A 23,126-nucleotide genomic window follows, 5' to 3' on the forward strand; every position below is an offset into this window, starting at 1 on the left:
AACAATTCGAACTCGATCATCACCCTCCTCCCGCCGCTGCTCCTCACCACTGTTCAGGGAATCGAGTGAGCAGTCGAGCGCACTCTTATACACCGTTTGACATTATTTATTGTGATCGAGAGCACATCGTTGGCAGGATGAGAGCGTGGGAGGGAGGCGCTGGTCCACGTGGTGCAAACCTTTTGTACAGGGATTGTGAATGTTTGTGTGAACAGTTTTAATGCACACACTAATTAGGGGGGGGGGGGGGAAACAAGGTTGAAACGTTCAAACATTTTCAATAATCGCGACTGCTGATCGTATGGTATCTCATACGGTCCTATATATATATATACATATATATATATTATGGTCAAGGGTACATCAAGGTAGAAAAAGTTTGCTTTATTGACGATGGACGTTCTCAAAGACTGGTGAGCAATCGCTTGATCCCCGGAACGAGGAGTTGTTATTACTTTTCTTTTCTTAAACGAGAAACAAAACTTTCCGGATTTCTCAGCATGCCTTGCGAACGACGGCAAAACGGAGCGACTCGCGCTTTGCCTATTTACACCTGCGAGTCCGGACGGGACGCCACTGGACCTTGGTCCTCGCACGAAGGTCTTGCACGTCCTTCGGCGGGCGAAGGATAAAGTCCCCGTGTGTGGCGGCTAGCTGCCGGCGACCGGAGTCCCCTGCTCGGCGACTTGCTGCTGCCCGCGACCCGACACGCGGTTCACGTGGATCGGGATGGGCACCACGATCTTGGGGTTCCGGCTCGGCTCGCCCGCTCGGGACGCCGCGTTACCGGCCTTGACCCGTTTCCACTTGGCGCGACGGTTCTGGAACCAGATTTTCACCTGCACCTCGCTCAATCGCAAGGCGTGAGCGATTTGGGATCGCTCGGACAGCGACAGGTACTTCTTGCACAAGAACTCCTTCTCCAGCTCGAGGAGCTGTTCGCTCGTGAAAGCCGTGCGGCGCCGGCGCCTCGCCTTCCCGCCGCCCCCGTGCTGTCGCTCGGCGGCCCCGCCGCCTTCCGTGCTGTGCACCAGAGCCGCCTGCAGCGAAAGAGAGCCCGAGGAGGAACGAGCGTCCGGAAGCACGGCGGCGGGTCCCCGTCCGCTTTGCCTGGGCGACGAGCTGCAGGGACAGGACTCGTCCGAGCTGCAATGGTCGGGATCGCTCTCGGAGGCGGACAGCGCGTCGTGACTCGGACGGACTTCCCGGGTCGCTGCGTCGCTCGCGGGACTCAAACTATCGGGTCGAACTGCAACGGCACACGGTGTTTGCAAAAGGCGTTAAAAGCTTCATCTCCCCCACCCGAGCATGCTTCTTACACCTGCGGGGAATTGCTAACGAGCATCGCTAACCGGGTATAAATCCAAATGTGAAAGTTACATTTAACGTTTGGAAAAAGTCTTGTAATTCCTTCACAAAAGTTTTGCACATTTATTCTCCGACGGTGTGTGTTGCTACAAGAACACAAGATCATTCATAATAAATAAATAAATAAAGTCATTAAATGGAGAGCCGTACAAAGCGCCGTATGTTACGGTCCCGTACCGTGCTCGCGGGGAAGATTTTGCTGGCAGGGCGTCGTCGGTGGACCGTCGCTGGCCGGCTCGGAGCACTTGGCGTGTTGGACACGTCGCCTGGCCAGGCGTCCCAGAGAGGCACGCTGCGCAGCATCAGGGTCTTGGGTCCGGTCTGCAAGCGGAGATCCCGAACGAGCGTCGCCATCGTTGCGAAGAGGCGATCCGATGCCCGCAAGGAGCGGTACTCCCCGCGAGAAGCCAGAACAGAATCCGCCGGGAAGGCCGCTCGGGAAGGCAGGCAGTCCGTGCAGCGCGGCGTGCGTCAGCGACGAAGGGGGCAGCACCAGAGGGCCGTACGCAGGTTGCACGAACACGCCGGGGTATCCCGGGTACAAGACCTGGCCGCACCGGGGCGGAGAGCCGGCCATAAGCGAGTCGATTGAAAACGCCGTCATTAATCCGGGTGGTCGCTGCATATTCGGAGCGCGCTCTGTGCTCGCCCTTGGCGCCCCCGCGTCCTCCGAATATTGGCTTCTTATGTGTGTTTTAACTCCCGAGTCCGCGCCGAACTGCGGTTACCGCATCGTGCTCGGGCGGCCGCCGCGTGGCCCTGTGGGAAGACAGCACCGCACGCACTTTAAACTTCATCCATCACCAAGGTCCGTTTTAGCCCCCGCGGCTTCACGACCGTCGCCCCCGCCGGGGCTTATCTGCATCGCGCGCTGTGCTGCCCGCTCGCTTCCCATTGGCTGAACGTTCCACCGCTTCGTGCCGTCTCGCCCCGCCATTGGACGGCGCTGCGTTCGAGAGTCGCCGGATCCGCCCGTCCTCCTTTCCTCCGCCGCCTCGTCCCGCCCCCAATCACACCGGACTTCACTCGTGCCGCCAGAACTTTTTACGGCTTTGCAGACACCGCCGTGACGCCATCATATCAACCCCGACGGCGAACACGCCTGTCGGAGGAACCGATTAAACAGTGAATGTCCAACAACACACGTCCACCACCTGAATGCCGTCACGCACAAGTGACGTCACACAGCCTCATCAACAAACGTCGCCCGAATGTACTTCGATGGCGCGACATGAACATTGGAATTAATTTAAAGACGTGCCGCCACATTAGGCGCCTTCTTGGTGACCGTCAATGCATTCCCATCTCCGGCCGTCTCCGACGGAAGACACTCGCAATCCGAGGCGGTTATTGTATCATACGGTTCGTTCATTTTGTGCTTCTGTATTACGGGAATGAACACGCCTAATGTTTCCCGTAAGCGAAGCCGTCGGGCTCACGACGTCCAATGGCCGTTTTGAGTTTCCAACAAACGGAGCGTGAACGGCGCACCATTAGCGGCCCTGGGTGTTGCATTCGCAACGGCGCAAACACGGCCATTACGGCCGCGCACTGACATTACGCAACGGCCGTTCCGTGCTTCTAAACCACGACAACGCCTTGGACGCCGAGCTCGAACGTTTTCACAAACACTTCAATTGTGACGTCACGTTCCTCGTGCGCAAGTCCTCTTTCACTGCCGCACGTCTCACGACTGTTGATAATTATTATTTAATATACTTGGCCTGGCAGGATAGTCTGGACTACGGGTATGCACACTCACTCTGAGCCGTTAATCCTGGGTTTGAATCTCTGCGTAGCTGTAAACTGCCACCCAGGTGTTTGACATACAAGGTGAGGCATCAACCAGTGTGCCGTGGCTCGGATCTTCGTTCAACCGGGTGTCTCGTATGCTGGCAGTGGTGGAAGGTAAAGATCTCCCGGTCTCCTTCGTGAAGAGTAGGCGAGCTATCGTCGACACCCCGAGCAAGGTTCCAAATTCCTTCCCTGATCAACTGCTGCGAGGCAATTGCAAACCCCCGGCATAACCTGTGCCAAGAAACTGCTTCGGCGGCACGGACGCCTCATAAAGAGGATGGTGGGTGGAATCGCCATGTACACGACACCCTGTCGTGCTCCCTTTGAGCGTGTCCAACACCGAGTGTCTCATTCGGAGAACTTTTTGAATGTGAGTTGAAAGAGAACTGATCATGCAAAGTACACCATGAACAAAGGAGAAAACAAAATTCATTTGGCCCATCTTGCTTGTGCTCTCGCCTCCCTGCACTAGCAATACCATAAGGTGTGTGTGTGTGTGTGTGTGTGTGTTTTTGAGCACAGCATAAGCGTGCGCGCGCGAACACACACACACACACACACACACACACACACACACACACACACACACACACACACACACACACACACACTTTCTCTCAAAAGACAATCCCAAACTTTGACGACTCTGTGTGAAATACCCTTGCTCCACTTCTTTATGGTTTTTTTGTATACATAGTCGAGGCTCATTGAAGAGCAAGAACACATAATGATGGTAGAACAAAAGGAAGAACAGAAAGAGTTTGGGTGGGGAGGGGGGCTTGGGGGGGGGGGCTTTGATAAGTGGTCCCTTCTCCCTAATTCTGTTCTTTCCTTTTTTACTATCAAGCTATGCCCCCTGGTCCTGACATCATGTGTCTGTCTGTCTGTCTGCCTGTCTGTCTGTCTGTCTCTGTCTCTCTCAAAACAAAGGTCTTCAGGCCGTTGTACATCCATCAAGACCACGTTACACTGATGTACATCTTGCCCTTCTTGAAGACACCTTAATGCCCAGTTTGTTTTCACCCCTGTCCATCTGTTTGTCTGTCTCTATGAGCAAAATATCTCAAAACGTTGTGGACGGATTCTGGACGTGGATGCAGGAATTTTATGTCTTATTTCGTATGCAGTACAAGGCTGCGGGGTAGCATCATTGACTGAGGGTGTGGCTGTGTCGCTGATGCAAGGTGCTCTGCGAGTTAGGGCAGGAATTTGTCATTTGTTCAGGGTGCCGGCGATAGCTCACCTCCTCTTCACGAACGTCAATCCAAGGGATGGCACACGTTGATGAATCGCACCGTCTGTGAAACACCGAGATGACAGTATAGAACGGGTCAGGATTCTAACCCACGATAGATAGCTTGAAGGCGAGTGTGTGTACCTTTTCGGCCATCCTTTCAGCCCAATTTTAAGTGATTCTTCACCATTGAGAGATTGGGCCAAAAACGATACGCAGTGTCCTGTAAAAGTATTCCCCCCCCCCCCCCCGACCAATAATATCCCATTTAGATGAATAATGTAGAAACCATTTTACCAAATGAACTTTGTTTTTATCAATAACCGAAGAGATCAAATTAAACACTGTTCGAGTTAAAGGAGGTTACATGTCACGAATACTTGTAAAAAAACACGTACGAATCATAATTTACTGGCTGTGCACGTATTCAGTCCCTGGGGTAAGTACTTGGTGGAAGCACTTTTTACAGCAATGACTGCCACGAGTCTTTTTGGGAAGTTCTCCACCAGCTTTGTGCAGTGAGATGGTGAAATCTTTGCCCATTCTTCACGTGAGAATTGCTCTTGTTCTGCCAAGTTTGATGGGGATCGTCGAGGAACTGCAATCTTCAAGTCTCGCCGTAATTGTTCAATTGGGTTCAAGTCAGGACTTTAACTTGGCCACTCAAGCACATTTATTTTCTTCTTATTCAGCCACGCCAGTGTGGCTTGAGCTTTGTTCTTCGGATCATTGTCTTGCTGAAATATTAATCTCCTCCCCAGTTTCAGATCCACGGCTGACTCAAGCAGGTTTTCATGAAGGATTCTCCTGTACTTTGCACCATCATTATCCCTTCAAGCCTGAGAAGCTTGCCAGTCCCTGCTTGACAGGAGGGATGGTGTTGACTGGGTAATGTGCAGTGTTGGGCTTGTGCCAGATATAACACTTTGAATTTAGACCAAAAAGTTCAATGCGTGTCTCGTTTGACCACAAAACGTTTCACCGCATGCCTGCAGTATCATCAAGATGCTTTATCACAAACTCCATATGAGCTTTTAGATGTGTCTTTTTCAATAATGGCTTCTTCCTTGCTGCCTGTCCATAGAGGCCACCTTTGTGACGGGAACAGGATATTGCTGATTGATAATCACTGACCTCCACCTCAGAAATCGAGTCTTGCAAGTCTTTCAACGTCATTGATGGACTTACAGTGACATCCCAAACCAGTTTCCTGTTTGCCTGGCTGCTGAGTTTGGACGAGTAACCTGATCTGGGTAGAGTCTGGGTGGTATGATTTGTCTTCCACTTCTTAATGATTGATTTCACCATACTCAAAGGGATGATGAGTGACTTTGAAATCATTTTGTAGCCCTCTCCTGAACGGTGCTTCTCCACCACTTTATGTCTGACTTATTTGAAAGCCCCTTGGTCTTCATGTTTGCCTTGTTGGTTTACCAAGAGAGTTGCACCTTAAAACTACTTTGATAAGTGATAGAGTTTAATTTCTCAGTTAAACCACTGATTACATACAGGTGAAACCTATTACAACTAGAAAGGCACTCGGAAGAGCACATACCTCCACCACGTCATGCCTGATCCACGAGAACATATCGGGCTCAATACATTTTGAAATATCATGCGATACAGCACGATATCGTGTCTGGCCCTATCTCTCAATGGTGAAGAATAACTTTAAAAATGTAATAATTTTTGTATCCAGATCTTCACCAAAATCAAATCAATTCGTACTTGCGACACACCAAGTTTTGGCTAAATCCGTTCACAACTTTTGGAGATATCGTGCTATATATCGGTTTAGCCCTATCTCTCAATGGTGAAGAATCACTTTTAAAAATTCCAGTAGTCGGATCCTGATCCGGATCTTCACCAAAATCTAATCAGTTCGTCCTTGTGACACACCGAACCTGTCCACAAAAGTTCATCCAAATCCGTCCACAACTTTTTTAGATATCCTGTACACAGACAAACAAAGGGGTGAAAATATAACCTCCTTCACCTTCGGTGGTGGAGCTAATCAGCTCGGGTGGCATCAAAATGTGAAAACTTTGAAGGGGGGTGAATACTTTTGCAGGTCACTATAACATGATATCTCAACAAGAGTGCAAGTGAGCACAATATACGCCCGAACAAGAAGGTATATACAGACTTGTGCTACTACATGGAAAACAGCATCCTGGTAGCCATGGCAACCACTTTAGATGACGAACGTATGTCGCGACACACCGTCTCCACAGTCTGTACCTATGTACCAAATATGAAACGTGAAAGTTGAAAACTTTGGGAGTTAGAGTGCGGACAGGAACGGATGGACGGACGGACGACCGGTCTCACATAATATGCCCCGATATATATATATATATATATATATATATATATATATATATATATATATATATATATATATATATATATATATATATATATATATATATATATATATATATCTTCTTCTTCTTCTTCTTCTTCTTCTTCTACTTTCGGCTGCTCCCGTTAGGGGTCGCCACAGCGGATCATCCATATGATCCGCATAGAGATTTGGCACATTTTTACACCGGATGCCCTTCCTGACGCAACCCTGGTCGCCTCTTACGACACAGGGATATGGTACACCTATTTTAACCGGGGTATACACCGGCCCAGTATACTGGTACTCATTTGGCCGACCTCGGAAGGATGACAGGCTGAGTCAACCCCCTGGTGTATTAATTCAGTGGCCCAACGGGGCTTGAACTCAAGACCTTTTGAATCCCAAGCCGCTGCCCTAACCACTGCGCCAACACCAGGCATATATATATATATATATATATATATATATATATATATATATATATATATATATATATATATATATATATATATCTTCTTCTTCTTTCGGCTGCTCCCGTTAGGGGTCGCCATAGCGGATCATCCGTATGATCCGCATAGTGATTTGGCACATGTTTTACGCCGGATGCCCTTCCTGACGCAACCCTGGTCGCCTCTTATGACACAGGGATATGGTACACCTATTTTAACCGGGGTATACACCGGCCCAGTGCACTGGTACTCACTTCGCCGACCTCGGAAGGATGACAGGCTGAGTCAACCCCCTGGTGTATTAATTCAGTGGCCCAACGGGGCTTGAACTCAGGACCTTTTGGATCCCAAGCCGCTGCCCTAACCACTGCGCCAACACCAGGATATATATATATATATATATATATATATATATATATATATATATATATATATATATATATATATATATATATATATATATATATATATATATATATATTGGGCGTATAAAAAGTTGTGGACGGATGATGACAAATGTTGGTGGATGAGTTGTGTAGGTGACGAGAACAAGCCGATTCGATTTTGGTTCAGGTACGGTTGCATATCCAACCCATCAGTGGGATCCAAAACGTAAACTGTTCAGCCTAGTGGAGCTATGCGCACTACCAAGTGCCGTTCTAGTTTACTAATACTTCTCAAAGCAATATAAAACTGGAAAGAGCAATCAGAGATTGCAGACCCTCACCATGACTGGTTGTGTGTGGCAAATGAATGGAAGGATGTACTAAAATACTAAATGAAAGGTCATTGATTACAAATTAAAGTTACAAATGGTGTAGTTGTAAATGTGTAAAGGTAAAATATCTGAAAAGTTTAAACGTCAAATGGCTTGAAAGGTCTACAGGTTGAAAGGGAGAAAGGTGTGAAAATGTCTAAATGAGTATAAAGGGTCGAAATGGTCTAAAGTGTTGAAAGCGTCTTAAAAGGTCGAAAGCGTCTCGAGGGTGTAATTTAAGATATAAAGGGTCGGAATTGTCTGAAGGTGTCTAAAGGGTCTTAAATAAAACGTCTAAGAAGGGTCTAAGGTTAGAAATGAGTCGAAGAGTCTTCAAGGTTCTGTAGGGTCTAAGAGAATCGACAGGGTCTTCATGGTCTTCGGGTTCTAAATGGACTTTGGGATCTTCTGAGTCTTTGGGGTCTTAGAGGGTCTTAGTTGTCTTCATGGTCTTCAATGCTGTTTGGGTTCTCAAGGATCTTGGGGTTCTCAAGGGTATTAGAGTTCTATTGAGTCTTAGGGGTCTTAATGGGTCTTTCATTGATAAATGGTCGAATGTAATTAATACACGTACTCGCATTCTGTGCGGAAAAACATACAAACAAATGAAAAATCACTCGTAGAACGACACTTGGCAAAGCAGAATAAAGTGAAAGTGGAATGGCACTCGGTCGAGCGCATACCTCTCTGCCAGGCTGAACAGTTTATGTTCTGTATCCCATTGATAGGCTAGATCTGAACCAAAATCTATGTTGACCTTTTGGCCAACATTGACCTCAAAAATAGTTGGTGGTTGAATTCAGTGACCTGATATGCAAATCCTCTTCAAAATTCAAGGCAATTGGATTACAATTGAGGATTTTAGAAATATGGCCTATGTTGACCTGTTTTGCCCATGTTGACCTCAAAAATAATAGGTGGTTGAAATCAGTGATCTGATATTTAAATGCTTTTCGAATTTCAAGTCAATCGGATGGAAATCGACAATTTTATAAATTTGGCCGATTTACCTTTTGGCCTACATTGACCTTAAAAACAATTGTTTAATTCAGTGACCTGATATGCAAATGCTCTTCAAATTTCAACTCAATCAGATGAAAATTGACGAGTTTAAAAATTTGAAAAAGTTGTTGATCTTTGGCCTATGGTGACCTTTTGACCTCAAAAGTAAATCAGATTCTGTCAGACCACCAACAGCACCGTTTGGTGAAGTTTTGTGAATATCAGTTTAAAACGGTGACCTGTAGGCAATTAAAGGTGAGTGGACAGACAAACAAACAAAAGCGATCAACATACTTGTCAAAAAAATTAATAAATAATAATTGCCAAGTAATAAATGGACCCAAATGCAATACACACTCCTCTGCTGAGGGTAAATCTATAAAAGTACATGGAAGGAACACACAAACAGCCATGGCAACAACAATTGCGTGTTAAAAATATCTTTTTCGTGTGTTTCACTTCATTTACGTCGTCATTGACACTCACAGAAATACGTGCAATATGTTTGTAAAGTACAACATCAATATGCTCTCTTTTGATGAAACCCATCAGTGGAGCGACGGGTAGGCATTCCTCATTATTGATAAACGTACCGATTGAATCAACGTTGTGCTGATAAAGCACAAGCATGATCGGTCAAATGGCCTCCTCTGTCCAAATTCCTTGTATTAGCTACCCCGCTCTTCCATGAGCCTCGATTTTGTAAAACCAACAAGTGAAAAACTTGATAAGTAAACATTTTTACTCATTGTCAGATTTGAAACTTACTTTGTTTGACTTCAAGACTACAAAACGACCTCTCATGGTGCAGATGCTAACCCTAACCCAAATGGAAAAGCTACAACCTTTATCATCATCGGGGACCATACGGATCGTCAAGTTGCGGAGGCAGCAAGTTGGTGAGGTCTAAAGTCACATTTGCCACGGCGGCCGTGGGGTCTCCAAAATCTACGGCCACTAGCAATTATACGGCGGCCGCAGTATTTCCACGGTCACACAATGTAGCAGTCACATATGTTTTTATTTTTCGGGGAGCCGCACGGCGTATTTAGAAATTGTGGAGACCGAAAACGTGGGGTTGCCGTACGGTCTTTAATTTGATGTCGCACGGTGACCTTAAGGGGGCCCTGCGGCGGCCATAGAATTTTCAAGGCAGACGCAAGGTGCCCGCAAGGCGACCGCAGGGGGCCCTAAGGCGAACGTGCGGCCAGACGGACGGTAACGAGTGGGTTCATTTTTTTATTATTTTTTTTTAACCAGTTTTTTTTTTTCGGCTTGTCGAATTGCTACGGCGAACGTAGAAATGAAAAAAGTTATAACTCCGCGTTATAATTCCACGGCGACCCCTACGGCCTGTAAAAGATAGCCAAACGGCGTAGGGCCACCCTGAGGCCACCACAGAAACTCTGCGGCCGCCGCACATTTCTGTCAATTCAGAGGGCGTACGGCCGCGGTATCCTCGCCGTAGAGCAAATGTGACTTAGGCCTGATGTTCAACTATTTTTACATATTTAATAATGTCTCCAACCACGTCCGAGGAGAATTAGCATGCTGGTGTCACATGGTCAGGAAAACCCCAGGTCGATCACTAATGACCTCAAACGAGGTTGATAATCTGCCTGCGCTTTTAGGTATGGTCTAAGTTTGCTAGCAGTTCACACTTCATCGATAATTACTAAATGCCCTCGTCGTTCAGACCAACCGAATATTGGTGCAAAAATGGAACTTGCATAAAGTCGGGCAGTCCACATCCCAATCATCATAATCAATGTACAATAGCATACTCTTTACAGAGCGTCCATTCTGCAGAGGTTCCTGGACAGGGATCCAGGTTCCACTGGGTGGTTTGCCATTGCCTTCCCAGCAGGAATTTGTAATTTGTTCAGGGCTCTGGCGATAGATCGCCGACTCTTCACGAAGGACACCTTGGGGATCTTTAATGTCCACCAGGTAACGGTGGCAGACATGATGCCCAGGTTAACATCCTTTCAAAGGACTCGACACTAGAGGTATGTACACTTGCCATGAGCTGTCCATCCTGGGTTCAGATCCAGGATAGATCCGAGCAATGTGTGTGGTACATTCCTCGGAACTGGGCATTCCATCTACCAGCATTTGTGGACCTTAAGAATGCCACAGAAACCTTCGCGAAGAGTTGGCGAGTTATCACCAACACCCTGAACAAATTACTGTTGTAACGTACGTGGTTGAAACGTAAGGCTCGGCCAGCCGGTTCGTGAAAGACTTGGTCAAACTTTCCCCAGCCAAGTGCCAACCCCACGAGAATGTGGGGATAATTGTGGCCATGAAAGATCATTATTATATTAATTATTATCTTACTCTTACATGTGCCTCGACTTTGTCTACGTACAAAATTGCTTGCAAAGTGCACATAATTGCAAGGGGTATTCAGAAAGCTTCGAGCTAGCCCGACGTGAAACATCTTTTGCTTTCACATGTGTATTTCTTTTTCAACATATTTCCCTTTGAGTTAGATGCACTTGGTGCAATGCTGCTGCAGCTTGGCTGTGGCCATGTTGTAGAAGTACGCTGCTCGCTCAGAAACTACTCAATCTCTGCGATCACACCTCGTCGTCATCATCATAGTCATCATCATTGTTGTCACCATCATCGGCATCAAAAGCTTTTCCTTCAACTTGGTGAACAGGCAGAAGTTTGATGGAACACAATCTGATGAATAGATTGGGTGGGTAACTGAGTCATAGTAACAGTTGGTCACCGTGTTCCTCCCTTCTGGGATAGGTGATGAGAACAAGTGGAATGAGGCATTTGTCCTTGAGAAGTGGCACTCCTTGATTCAACTTTCCATGGCGCCTGTTCTTGACGGCTTCTCACAACCACCACAGCTCATCAGTAATTTGTCTGCATTGATGGTCTGTCCTTTACAGAGCTAGTCATGATTACCCTTTCACTATCCGAGAAAACACTGGCCATTGCCCGTCGAGCTGACGTCTTCTTGAATTTCCAGGGAGTCGGAGAATGTGTGTGCTGTCACTGCATGCTCTGGTGTTTGGTCTGAGGATCAAAGTGGCGAACCCATGACTTATCCATTGTCACGATCTTGATCAATTATCTCAATTTGCTTCCAAACCGCTAAAGAAGGTCCCTTGAAATGTCAAGTCAAGCTCTCTTCTGATCTGCAGTCAACATTCTGGGCAACCACCTTGGGGAAACCTCTTTCGTACTCAGTTTGAGTAAGGGTGCACTGACCCAGTGCTGATGCCCAACGTCTCAGCCTTGTGCCTGACTGATGATCTGTCACTCACCAAAAACTTGCAGACTGTATTTTTCTGGTGCGTTGGCCTCCTTGAAGCATCCTGGTGTTTTGTCATCATCAGTACTAGTCCTCAACTCGCGTCAATTCAGTTGCCCAGTTTTGCCAATCCTCATGGATTTCCGTTGGGGTCAACCCTTTCTTGTAGAAGTAGTTGATCGATCACTACTCAGATTACAATCTCCTCCATTTTTCCAAACTCTGTTCACTATCTCACATTGACACTTTTGTATACAAGACCTGCAGACACAACCGAAAGGCTGTTTCCAAATAAACAGCCTTCTGTTTATGTGTGTAGGACTTGATGTAATCGTGAGCGCTTTGATCTGTGGAATCGATTTCATCCCAACGTATGATGAAACAGGCCAGGCGAGAAACGTTCTGAACACCCCTTGAGATAATCATAGAGAAACATTTGTTAAAACATCTTCAAATGCCTGCAAGGAGGATGATTTCTGCTCATCAAAAATACATTTCAAATTTTGTAACTGCAGAATATTAAATTAATACATAAAGATACGTCACGAAGAGATCCGGATCAATGAGCACTCAAAAGGTAGCGTGTGTATTTAAAACTTGGCTCACTCATGTATGCCATTTCAATGTCTGTAAAAGAGTAACTTTTCATTCTCAGCAAAAGGATGACACAGCAAGGGCCGTATGTACTTCATGGATGCAAAAATTTGTTTTGAAAACTTGCTAAGCATCGCTGCACCGACATGTTTAACCTGAATGCAAGTTTTACTTTAGCTTCACAAAACCTGTTTCTCGTACTATGATGGCAACTTCGCCGAGAGGTATGCACACGCGCTTCTGAGCCGTCTAGCCTGCGTTCAAATCCGGTGATTCGCAGGCAGGGTTATTCATTGATGTGTGCGCTGTCCCTCGGATGGATGTTAAACTGGGCGTCCCGTCTGCCAGCACGAGTATGGCATCCCACGGTTGGTCTTTCGTGAAGAGTAGGCGAGCCATCGCGGGCACCCTGGCCGAATTACAAATTCCTGCTCTAGCCTACCGGGAGCACTGCATCAGAGGTACACGTGCGCTCCCCTCAGCCAATGATCCAATGATGCGACGCGTAGGTTTACACATTCGGATCGAAGCGTGCTGCCTCTTTCAAGGCTTCATGGATTTGCTACTCACGGTATTGTCACCAGATCAACATCTCCCAACAGTTTGTTCAGGAGACTATTTTCCACTATACTTTGTATTTCAAATGACACTTTTAAAACACAAAAGGAGATGGCATTGTTGTTCAAGGACATACGAGGGGCATTTAAAATGTTCCACGAAGATACAATGGTCACAAGATATGCAAACATTTCATTCTTTTTCAGTAAATCGTTAAATAAAAAACAATTTTGTTGAGAGTTAGTCAGTTGCTCTTATACCTTTTCGGCATCTCGACTGCGTGACGCTTGAGTATCCAGCTTGCACTCCGTCCACCGCTTTACACCTTTTGTCACCTCGAAAACACACGTTTTGGCAACACCTGATGAACCTAGGGAATATGAAGACAACATCTACCAAACGATATCAAAATCCTCTCTGGCCCGGAAGTCGGGCCTATGTTCATAGGTAATATAAACATGCTCCATCACAGGAAACCTCTTTAGAAGTTAGTGTGCAGTATAAATGATCCTAAAATGCATTTCGCACTTCATCTCTTATGTCTACATTAAAGTGATGTCCTCATCACGAGAAAAGCTGGATTTGGTGGCCATAAGCCAATGGCAATTTTCATGTTAGTTTGTTAGTCACCTACTGATTACCTACCGGAGGGGACTATAGGTTTGCTCTCCGTCCGTCCATCCCACCTGTGGTTTTTCAGACTTGTTCTCATACCCTTTAACATATTCAACTGAAACTTGGTACGTGACTTTATTATGATACTAGTGGGGTATGCTTACACATTGTAAGCAATAACAAACCGTGCTTCCCCATTGTCTCGGGTCGCTCACCTGCATTTTTTTTCATTTATTTATATTTTCATTTACTGATGTTTTCCGACGGTTCTGTGATTTTTTTCCCCCCGGTGTATTGGCTTTGATGTCCGTCGGCACACAAAAATTACAGCTTTCTATGTTACCCAGAAGGTATCGATCTTTAATATCAGTCAGTGAGTCAGTGGTTCGAATGAGCTTTATTATTATTATTATTATTATTATTATTATTATTATTATTATTATGAGTTACAGAACAAGTTCGAGTTTCAGGGCGTTTTGTCAATTTTCACAGAGTTACGCCCTTTTTGGACTTAGAAAATATCACGTCGGTAGGGGACATATATTGCAAAGCAATTATCGTCGGTCTTCATTACACATAGCCTGGCCTATTTAACAGAATAATAGGAAGGCCTAGAAAGCATGAATAGATAGTTATCGCATGGACTCGTGTTTTCATGAATAACACGTGTTGTTATTGTTTTCCCCTTTCTCTTGCAATATAGTTCCCAAATCCCGGAGTGTTGGCAGTTTCAACTCGTTCCACTTTTTTGTGTGACGTCAATCTTTGTTTCAGTGTCTGGCCTGCAGACTTTCATTTTCTCGAGTTACATCATTAACAAGCACATCATTATGAAGCCACACACCGAACAGGTCAATGATAGCAATAACCAGCTGGCTCGGTGGCATCACGACTATAGTGTGCCTGAATCCAAGAGGGTGGTGGTTTGAACCCCAGCCACGTCACGCCAGACTTGGTATGTTCTACTTCCTTGCTTGATGCTTAATATTTGAAAAAGATCGAGTGCGGATTAACAACCACAAGTTGGCAACACCAGCAAAGACTTTTTAGGGCCAAATGGCCTCCTTATGCATTGTAGTTTCCTGTAAGGCACAAATATAAATCAGACATTCCAGCAAGGAAGGAATGTCTTCATCTCATGACGGCTCGTGACCCATGCTGTGGGTATTCTATTGTTACTCTCTAATGAACACTTTCTTTATGGAAATCTCCCCAAACAAGGCATCTGTGTGTTAGCTCTTATACGAGCCTCGACAATGTATACAAAAAAAAAGCCACCCTCGGGGTAAGGTGCTAAAATATCGAGGATTCGTGAATTTATATCAACAAGTAAGGAACTGAAGGCCAGGACTCTGGTTTTAAACATTTTGTGAATTATAAAAAAAATTGAACTCTGGCAGTTTTTATACTCAACAATCTATCAACATGATAAGTAAATCTGTGACAAGTAAACTACCATTCAAGGAACGTCAGAGATAGTTTAACAACCATGCGTGAAATGTTATCTCTACGTACACACTATTACCTCCACCACCGAAGGTGAGGAGATTATGTATTCACCACTGTCTGTCTGTCTGTCTGTGAACAGGCTGTCTCAAACAGTTGTGGGCAAATTTGGACGAAACTTGGTGGACAGGTTGGGTATGTGATGAGGACGAATTGATTCGATTTTGGTGAAGATCCGGATGCAGATCCGGCCCATCAGTGGGATACAAATCATAAACTCTTCAGCCTGGCGGAGGGATGTGTTCCAGCGACTGTCGATCTAGTGGTGTGCTTTGAATTTCCTGACATTGAAGGATATACTCATGGAGCGTTCAAAATGTTCTACAAACAAGTACGAGACATATAAATCATTTAATTTCTTGCGATTTTATATATGTATATATACATATATATATATATATATATATATATATATATATATATATATATATATATATATATATATATATACATACACACAGATACACAGTATATGTATACAAATACACAGTATATATGTATACATATACACATACACCACACCACACAACACAAAAACACACACACACACACACACACACACACACACACACACACACACACACACACACACACACACACACACACACACACACAGAAAAATAAGAAATGTTGACATGTCTTGGATTATTTTGTTTTGTTAAACTTTTTGAACTCCCCTCGTATTGTTTCTCCAAAATCCTTCCATCCGTGAAGATAATCTTCTCTCACTGGTCAGTGCCACGTGTTGGATCCTCAATGCAGGGAACAAAGAACTTCGCCTGACATTAGTAAAAACATTAAAGATCCAAAATATACGTGTCGAGCCGTAAGCATGCGTTTAACATCAGTCTAGATAGGAACAGCAAAGCCCTCTTGCTGAATACATAGGCAGCACATAGTGCGGAGAATCTGCCACCTGGTGGCAGGAATGCACGGAGGGAAAAAAAATAAAAATAAAAAAGGACGTCATGGCACATTCCACTGACCGTGAGAAAAATAACTCACTGCAACAACAAAAACTCCCGAACGTAAATCAGGCGTTGAAAGAATCAAAGCCGATTCATATTATCCGATTGGCCGCAGTCTCTTGAAGCAAAAAGGCAGAATCACACCGAGGTGAAGCTGAAGCAACAGCAAGCAGGGTAACACCCCTCACCACTCACTCATCCCTTCTCACATCACTCTTCAGTGCATAATGCCTTGAGGCTCTAGCAGCAAATAAGACCGCAGTGCTGCAGGGATGGGCAGAGCCGGCACGAGGCGGTGACAAGCGGCTCCGAGATACGAGCGGAGCGCACAGCGCGCAAGATGCTGCAGGCGACGAGGTTGCCCCGAAAGTGCGAAAAGCGACCGATAAAAATCCTTGTTGGCCTGCTTGGCACACGGGTGGGAAAATGTATTGGCACAATATGGCGATGCGCCCATCCATCACTCCACGCTCAGTGCTAGCTGCTTGTAAAAACACCTGCAAAAACTTTAAACCATCTTTTAACTGCTGTTTCCACTCATGGAATTTATTTTTCTACGTGAAGTCTTACATCGGTACTGAGGAGCTTTACTGCACACCTGTTGGACTTCCTCGGGGACGGCATCCCGCCAGGCTTTTGTGACCTTAAAGTAATTGTAGCCGTTCAGAAGGACTTCCACCGTGGAAACTGATGCACATGTATGTGAGAGGACCTGCGGAACAACAACATTGTAAACTCGTTTTGACATCTCCACTTCTTGAACGTCTAACACAACACATTTTATATGACAAAAGCAAAAACTACAACTTCATGTGAAGAAGTTTTATTTTCATTGAAATGTTCAGCAAACTAAAAGACAAAACAAGGACAAAGGCTCTGGCAGGACATTTCAGCAAGTTTCCTACTCGGGCATTACGTTTCCACTGGATTAGGTGAGGATGGTAAATGACATGGTAAATGTCAAATCATGTAAATATACATGGTAAAGGACCCGATGAAATCGAAAGATTTCAGGATGCCAAGATATAAAGGAATACATTCATAAATCACAAAAATTGCGAGACCCGCTGAGCAGAATATGCAAACTTGTATCAGCTCACATGTCCTAAAAACATGCTCTCCTGCTCTCGCTCATCCTCCTTCTGCTTTTTTCACCCTATCATTTGCGCTACGTCATCTTCCATCTGCTTGGGAATCAGCCAACATCATTGCATTACAGAAAAAGGTGCAAAGACAGATCCCCTTAACTGCAGACCTATCAGCTTACTTCCAATCATTAGCAAGGTCATGGAATCCATCATCGCTGTTGATGTGACCCCATTCCTTTTATCCAACAACCTCATCTCAGATCACCAATTCACATTCAGAAGAGATCACTCCAGCTTGGACGTGCTGCTCTGAACTCTCGAACAATGGATGGAGGCGCTCAATGGCCGACATGAGATCAAAGCTGTCTCTCTGGACATATCTTGTGTTTTCAATGCAGTCTGGTATCCTGCCTTATTCTCCAAACTCTGTCTATTACATTCAAGGCCAACTCCACTCTTGGGTTGCTGACTTCCTCCACTCTCGTAGTCAACGTGTGGCTCTCAACGGAATCCTTTCATCTCTCCCTATCAAGGCTGGAAATTCTGATGTTGGCTTAGTGGTTAGTGTGGCTGGCTTGGGATCTTAGGGTCCTGAGTTCAAGTCCTATTAGCCACTGATTTAACACCAGGTGAGGTTGACTCAGCCTGTCATCCTTCTGAGGTTGGCGAAATGAGTACCAGTGTACTGGTACAGGGGCACAGCCTCAGCGGCATAGTCACGCCCCAACAAAAATGATAGCTTCCTGGCAGCCAAGCTGCCATATGCAAGAAGAAGAAGATCAAGGCTGGAGTGCCTCAAGGCAGGGTTCTGGGCCCAGTCCTGTTCCTAATATTCATCATTGATCTCCCTGACTCTAGAAAATTCCCATCTATCTATTTTCTGATGACTCCACCCTCCATCATGACATCCCTCATTCTTCAGACAGGAATGTTGCAGCCTCTTCCCTCTCTTTAGACCTTGAAAAATACAAATTCATAAATTGGTCAAACACTTGGAATATATCTTTCAATCCTGACAAATCTCACACTCTCACTCTCTCTCACTCTCTGAAAAGGCAGCCTGGCAAATGCCTCCCCCCTACCAGTTCCCCCATCTACTTTCTTAACAATCCTCTTGAGAAAGTTCAGGTATTTAAACTCCTGGGTCTCACTATTAGCCATGATCTTTCTTGGGCAAACCACATTTCAAAGTTGTCCTCCAAAGCCACCCACCGACTGGGCATCCTCTGCCATACGAAGTCCTTCCTTGGCACATCTGAAGTCCTATCCACCTGCAAGGCCTTCATCCGCAGCTTGATGAAGTACTGCTCTCCCCTCTGGGCCGACTCACTGACTCGCATCTTGTTCAGCTTGATGCCGTGAAAACCAAGGCCTTCAAAATTCTTGGAATCTCCCATGATGAAGCTGAGTCTATGGATCTCTCACTTCGCTATATCACAGTCGGTGGTCTGTCTTCTACTGCCTTCTCTCTGGTCTTGCACACTCTGCTCTTTCCATTCTTTGTACCCCACCCCTCCAGGCTTCTGCAGGATGCACATGGTCCACCATCAACCCCCTTCTGATTGTTGTTTCATATGCATCCTGTGGCTGCTGGTTGCATCATTTTCTGGAAGAACGGCTGTGCTGCTGATGCAATGACCCAATTACTCGTAAGCTGGTACTCATTTTGCCAACCTTGGAAGGATACCAGGCTGTCAACCCACCTGGTGTTATTTCAACGGGTAAAATAGAAGCTCAAACTCAAGACGCTAGGATCGTAAGCCAGCCATGTTAATGGTTAAGCCAACAACAGGCTTTCCCCTTCTGGTGAAACGACCTAACTCCAGGATCACTGCTGACCTACACTCATTTGTCACACTTTTTTCCCACCTGTGGAATCAACTTCCACATTCTCTTCAATCTCATTCTTCCATCCAAGTCTTCACAACAGAATTATCTTCAAATTTCCAGTTTTTCCTTCCTGAGAGTTTGGATTCTGTAACCATCTTGTCCACCCCATGCATCCTTCCCCACCGCTCATTGCTCCCCACACCCATTATTTGTCCATGTTGCCTTCTATTTTGTCCTTCAACCCTGCTGTTGTTGTTTACCCCCACCCCTCCAATTCCCCCTCCAATCCCCCCTCCCTCTCTCTACTGTTGTTTTTGTTCTGTTGCATCCTGATTGTTTCAGTGTACTAGCTCATCCATGAGTCTTGACCTTGTATACAAAAATAAAACTCTCAGCCAACTCGAGGTTTTTGATGATGAAAAATCCTCGAAATATAAACTCTAACTGTGGTGTGTCTCACGGTGTCCTTCGCAAAGAGTAGGTGAGCTATCGCCGAGCACCCTGGATCAAATTACAAATTTATGCTCGAACACACACGGGGAACTGCCACGCCATGCTAACCCACAGCCTGCATAAAAATGATGACAACTGTGTTATGACTAGGAAGAACGTGATGCACAAGCTATTGCTACTTGGATCTTGACCAAAAATATGTCTGAGGGACGGACGGACACACACACACACACACACACACACACACACACACACACACACACACACACACACACACACACACACACACACACACACACACACACACACACATACACATACACATACACACACACACACACACACACACACCGTGGTCCTGACAAGCAGACCTGAAGAGGTAGCCAGGACAATTGCTCATTTAAAAGGCGTTCGCTTTTCCTGAGTCATGACTGGCTCACTCGGGGGTTAAGGGAAAAACCTGTTGAAGCTCCCAAATACCCCTTCAACTACAAGCAAGGTGGCCTAAAGCAGTGGTTCCCAACCTGTGGTCCGTGGACCACCACTTGTCCAGGAGCTCCATTGAGGTGGTCCGCAGAAAGGTTATGAAACAATCAAAGATATCTGTACTTGGTCGTACAAAATGAAATGGTTCTTGTCAAAAAAAAATTAAATGAAATTGAAGAACATCTTGTTGCTCTCAAGAAACAATTTGAAGATCAATTTCTAGTCGAAGCCGAACCAAACAACTGGACATGCAATTCTTTCGGGATTGAAATCAGTGACTGCCCTCTGGTTTCTCCAATAAGGCATGGGAGTGCTTGTTGGAGCTTTCTTGCAACAAAACAAAGTTCAGAAATGAAAAGACATTCCCTGTTTGAGTTTTGGATTCAAAGAACTGGAGAGTACCCACAACTTGCAGACAAAGCAATGCGTTTTCTGATGCCATTTGGTTCTACGTAGCTGTGCAAGACAGAATCAGGGTGAATGCTGAATCTGATCTAAGGCTAAAGTTGACAAACAACACACCCAACTTCCCAGAACTTTGCTGGAAAAAAAGCAGGCACATCCATCACATTAGAAAGGTTAGACTACTGATATTAAAATACGAGTTGTGTGCTTTGATTTGTCAAAAAAAAATAAAAACAGAAGAGTTTATTAAGTGGTCTGCCGAGACCCTCATCAATTTCCAAGTGGTCTGCAGGGGAAAAAAAAAGTTTGAGAACCACTGGTCTAGAGGTACGTGCACTCGCCTCTGAGCTGTCCAGCCTGCGTTGGAATGTCGGCCCAGCTAAACCTGTCATCCCAGTGTTTCGCAGACAGGGTGATTCATCAATGTGTGTGCCGTTCCTCGGATGTACGTTCAACTGGGATTCCTATCTGCCGGCATTAGTTGGTGGACGTTAAAGATCCTACAGTGTGCTTCACGAAGAGTTGGAGAGCTATATCCGGCACCCAGAACAAATTACGAATGATCGTCTGAACTGTGGGTAGGTAGCAAGTGGTCTCATCTTCCTGGAGGTTCCTTGATGCCAGGATACACCGCTTGCTACGTCAGAGTGTGGTTGCTCTCTGGCCAGAAGATTCTGCACCACAAAATAAATTCACCAGCATGTTACATGTGAATGGCCTACATTGGCTATGAAAGGCAACCAAGACATATCTCCTCATTGACCTTTTCTTCCCATGGACTGTCATTTCAAAGGGTACCATCGGTTAGGGATCCTTGTCGAAAGGACTCATTCGTGAAGTGCTCATGGAAAATCACTGCAGATGGACTGGACTTGAGAAAGTCCTTTTGGACTCATTGCACCAACAATCCACACTGATTATGGACTTCCATATTGGTTGATGGTTCAGACTACCAGGGAGGGAATTGAAAATGTGTTTGCAAGTTGCACAAACAGTCCTCTGATGAACAGAACTCTTGTTTTGAAATGATGGGCCTGAGTTTTTGTCCTGATGGCAAATTTCATTTGATTATGCCGTTGCATTGTAATCAAACACTACACGGAAAATTACATACCAACATGTTTTTAACATAAGGAAAAGGAGGACAGCGAGCGGGTTAATAGCTTGCCTTTCATTGAGCCATCTATCATTTTCGTTTTTATCTCCAACGAGGTATTGCTTAACTCAAATGAAGAGGAAGAATGATATATTATACCACTATGTCGAGGGACACCATCTTCAGAAGAGGACGCAAAGCCAGCTATCCTGTCTTCATTTATGTGGATGTTTAACAGCAAATGGATAAGCCCTCCCAGGTTTGTGCAAGCTGTCAAAGCAGATCCAGATCCTCATTCCAGCCCTCCACAGGATAGCTTGTACTGTAGTGTTATACTGATACGTGAGGATGGTATCCAAGACTTTTGGGCAAACTTGACTTATGAGGAGCATCATCCATGAACATGTGTCTCCGGATTTTGGTTGCCATTTGCATCCCCCTCCCCACCCCACAATCCAACACCCCGTCCTCCCAAGTAAGGCAGCCATGCCTTCTTGAGATCTTATATCAAATATATACTTCAATATTGTGGGATCAAGGACCACATGCCACACCAGCTATTGCTGCATGGATCGTGACCTACAGGATGTATGTGCTACACACCATCCTCTCTGTGGTACCCCCAATCAGATCTCGTGGTATCTTTCAAAAACAATTGGCCACATTATAAGCACTACATGCAGAAAAGTTCGATTTTCTGAAGTTGGTGTTGCAAAGAAGAGAGACTGAAAAGCCCACCTTGTGCAGTGCACCTGGCCAGAACTTGATAGCCCCGTGGTTGAGTAGATCCTGCACAAGGCGCTCTGGACGCTGCTCGGGCCTGTAGTCAGCCATCTGTAGGACCTTCTGCAAAGGCGCCACACCACAGTAACCACGTGCATTTGGATCAGCACCAGCGTTGAGGAGCCGCCTGACCACACCACTTTGTACATTCACACAGGCTCGCAGCAATGGCGTCTGCATCTCGGCATCGACGGCATCGACAGTTGCTCCGTAAGTCAGCAGCAAGTCACACACCTGGTGGAGAGTTGAAGAAGCTATAAAGAGCACATTGTCAGGGTTTACACTCATCCCTTGACACGGACACAAAGTTCGGATTTACCGGAAAGAAGAGAGATCAAGGCAAAGCTAATATGATTTTAAAATCACGAGATGGATTTTTCAACTATCGTGACAAAGAATATCGACAAAAACGACCAATCGACTAGTCCAGTGCGTCACGATGCTCGTTGCATTATTAACGAAGTGTCCTTTTGCTGCTGATTCAGTGCCCTGTATATTAGAACAGGAGTTTCACTT

The 23,126-nt window shown here is 45.5% G+C and overlaps 2 protein-coding genes across 6 annotated transcripts in view; both read right to left on the bottom strand.

The window, feature by feature from the left end:
* Window positions 1–369: 369 nt before the first annotated feature.
* Window positions 370–14,408, bottom strand: LOC147027511 (homeobox protein GBX-2-like). 2 transcript variants are annotated; one of them, XM_085876978.1, is made up of 3 exons: window positions 13,641–14,408; window positions 1,546–2,127; window positions 370–1,249 (listed from the first exon to the last, which is right to left on the bottom strand). In XM_085876978.1, the coding sequence occupies exons 2-3, from the start codon at window positions 1,991–1,993 to the stop codon at window positions 651–653; spliced, it is 1,047 nt and encodes a 348-aa protein (XP_085733104.1). In that variant the 5' UTR covers window positions 1,994–2,127; window positions 13,641–14,408; the 3' UTR covers window positions 370–650. The 2 variants fall into 2 exon arrangements, with proteins under 2 accessions (XP_085733104.1, XP_085733103.1); XM_085876977.1 differs by having other exon boundaries at window positions 1,546–2,470.
* A 679-nt stretch (window positions 14,409–15,087) lies between these two features.
* The window catches only part of LOC147027512 (ankyrin repeat and SOCS box protein 18-like), a 28,601-nt gene continuing 20,562 nt past the window's right edge, over window positions 15,088–23,126 (bottom strand). For 2 of the 4 annotated variants that reach the window (XM_085876973.1, XM_085876974.1), the window contains exons 4-6: window positions 22,566–22,844; window positions 17,040–17,181; window positions 15,088–16,872 (exon numbers count right to left, since the gene is read on the bottom strand). In XM_085876973.1, the coding sequence (XP_085733099.1) occupies window positions 16,661–16,872; window positions 17,040–17,181; window positions 22,566–22,844 (633 nt within the window). In that variant the 3' untranslated portion in view covers window positions 15,088–16,660. The remainder of the gene's footprint in view (window positions 16,873–17,039; window positions 17,182–22,565; window positions 22,845–23,126) is intronic. The other 2 variants (XM_085876975.1, XM_085876976.1) reach the window with 1 other exon arrangement.

The sequence above is a fragment of the Eptatretus burgeri genome, chromosome 4, assembly GCF_056783735.1.
Source record: "Eptatretus burgeri isolate ZD-2024b chromosome 4, Ebu_testis_v1, whole genome shotgun sequence".
Lineage (NCBI taxonomy): Eukaryota > Metazoa > Chordata > Myxini > Myxiniformes > Myxinidae > Eptatretus > Eptatretus burgeri.

Excerpts from the sequence above, each read along its gene's own strand:
- LOC147027511 (XM_085876978.1), bottom strand. The coding sequence starts at position 1,993 with ATGCAGCGACCACCCGGATTAATGACGGCGTTTTCAATCGACTCGCTT. Across the intron at positions 1,250-1,545 it reads AAATCTTCCCCGCGAGCACG|TTCGACCCGATAGTTTGAGT; the intron begins GTACGGGACCGT and ends GTGCCGTTGCAG.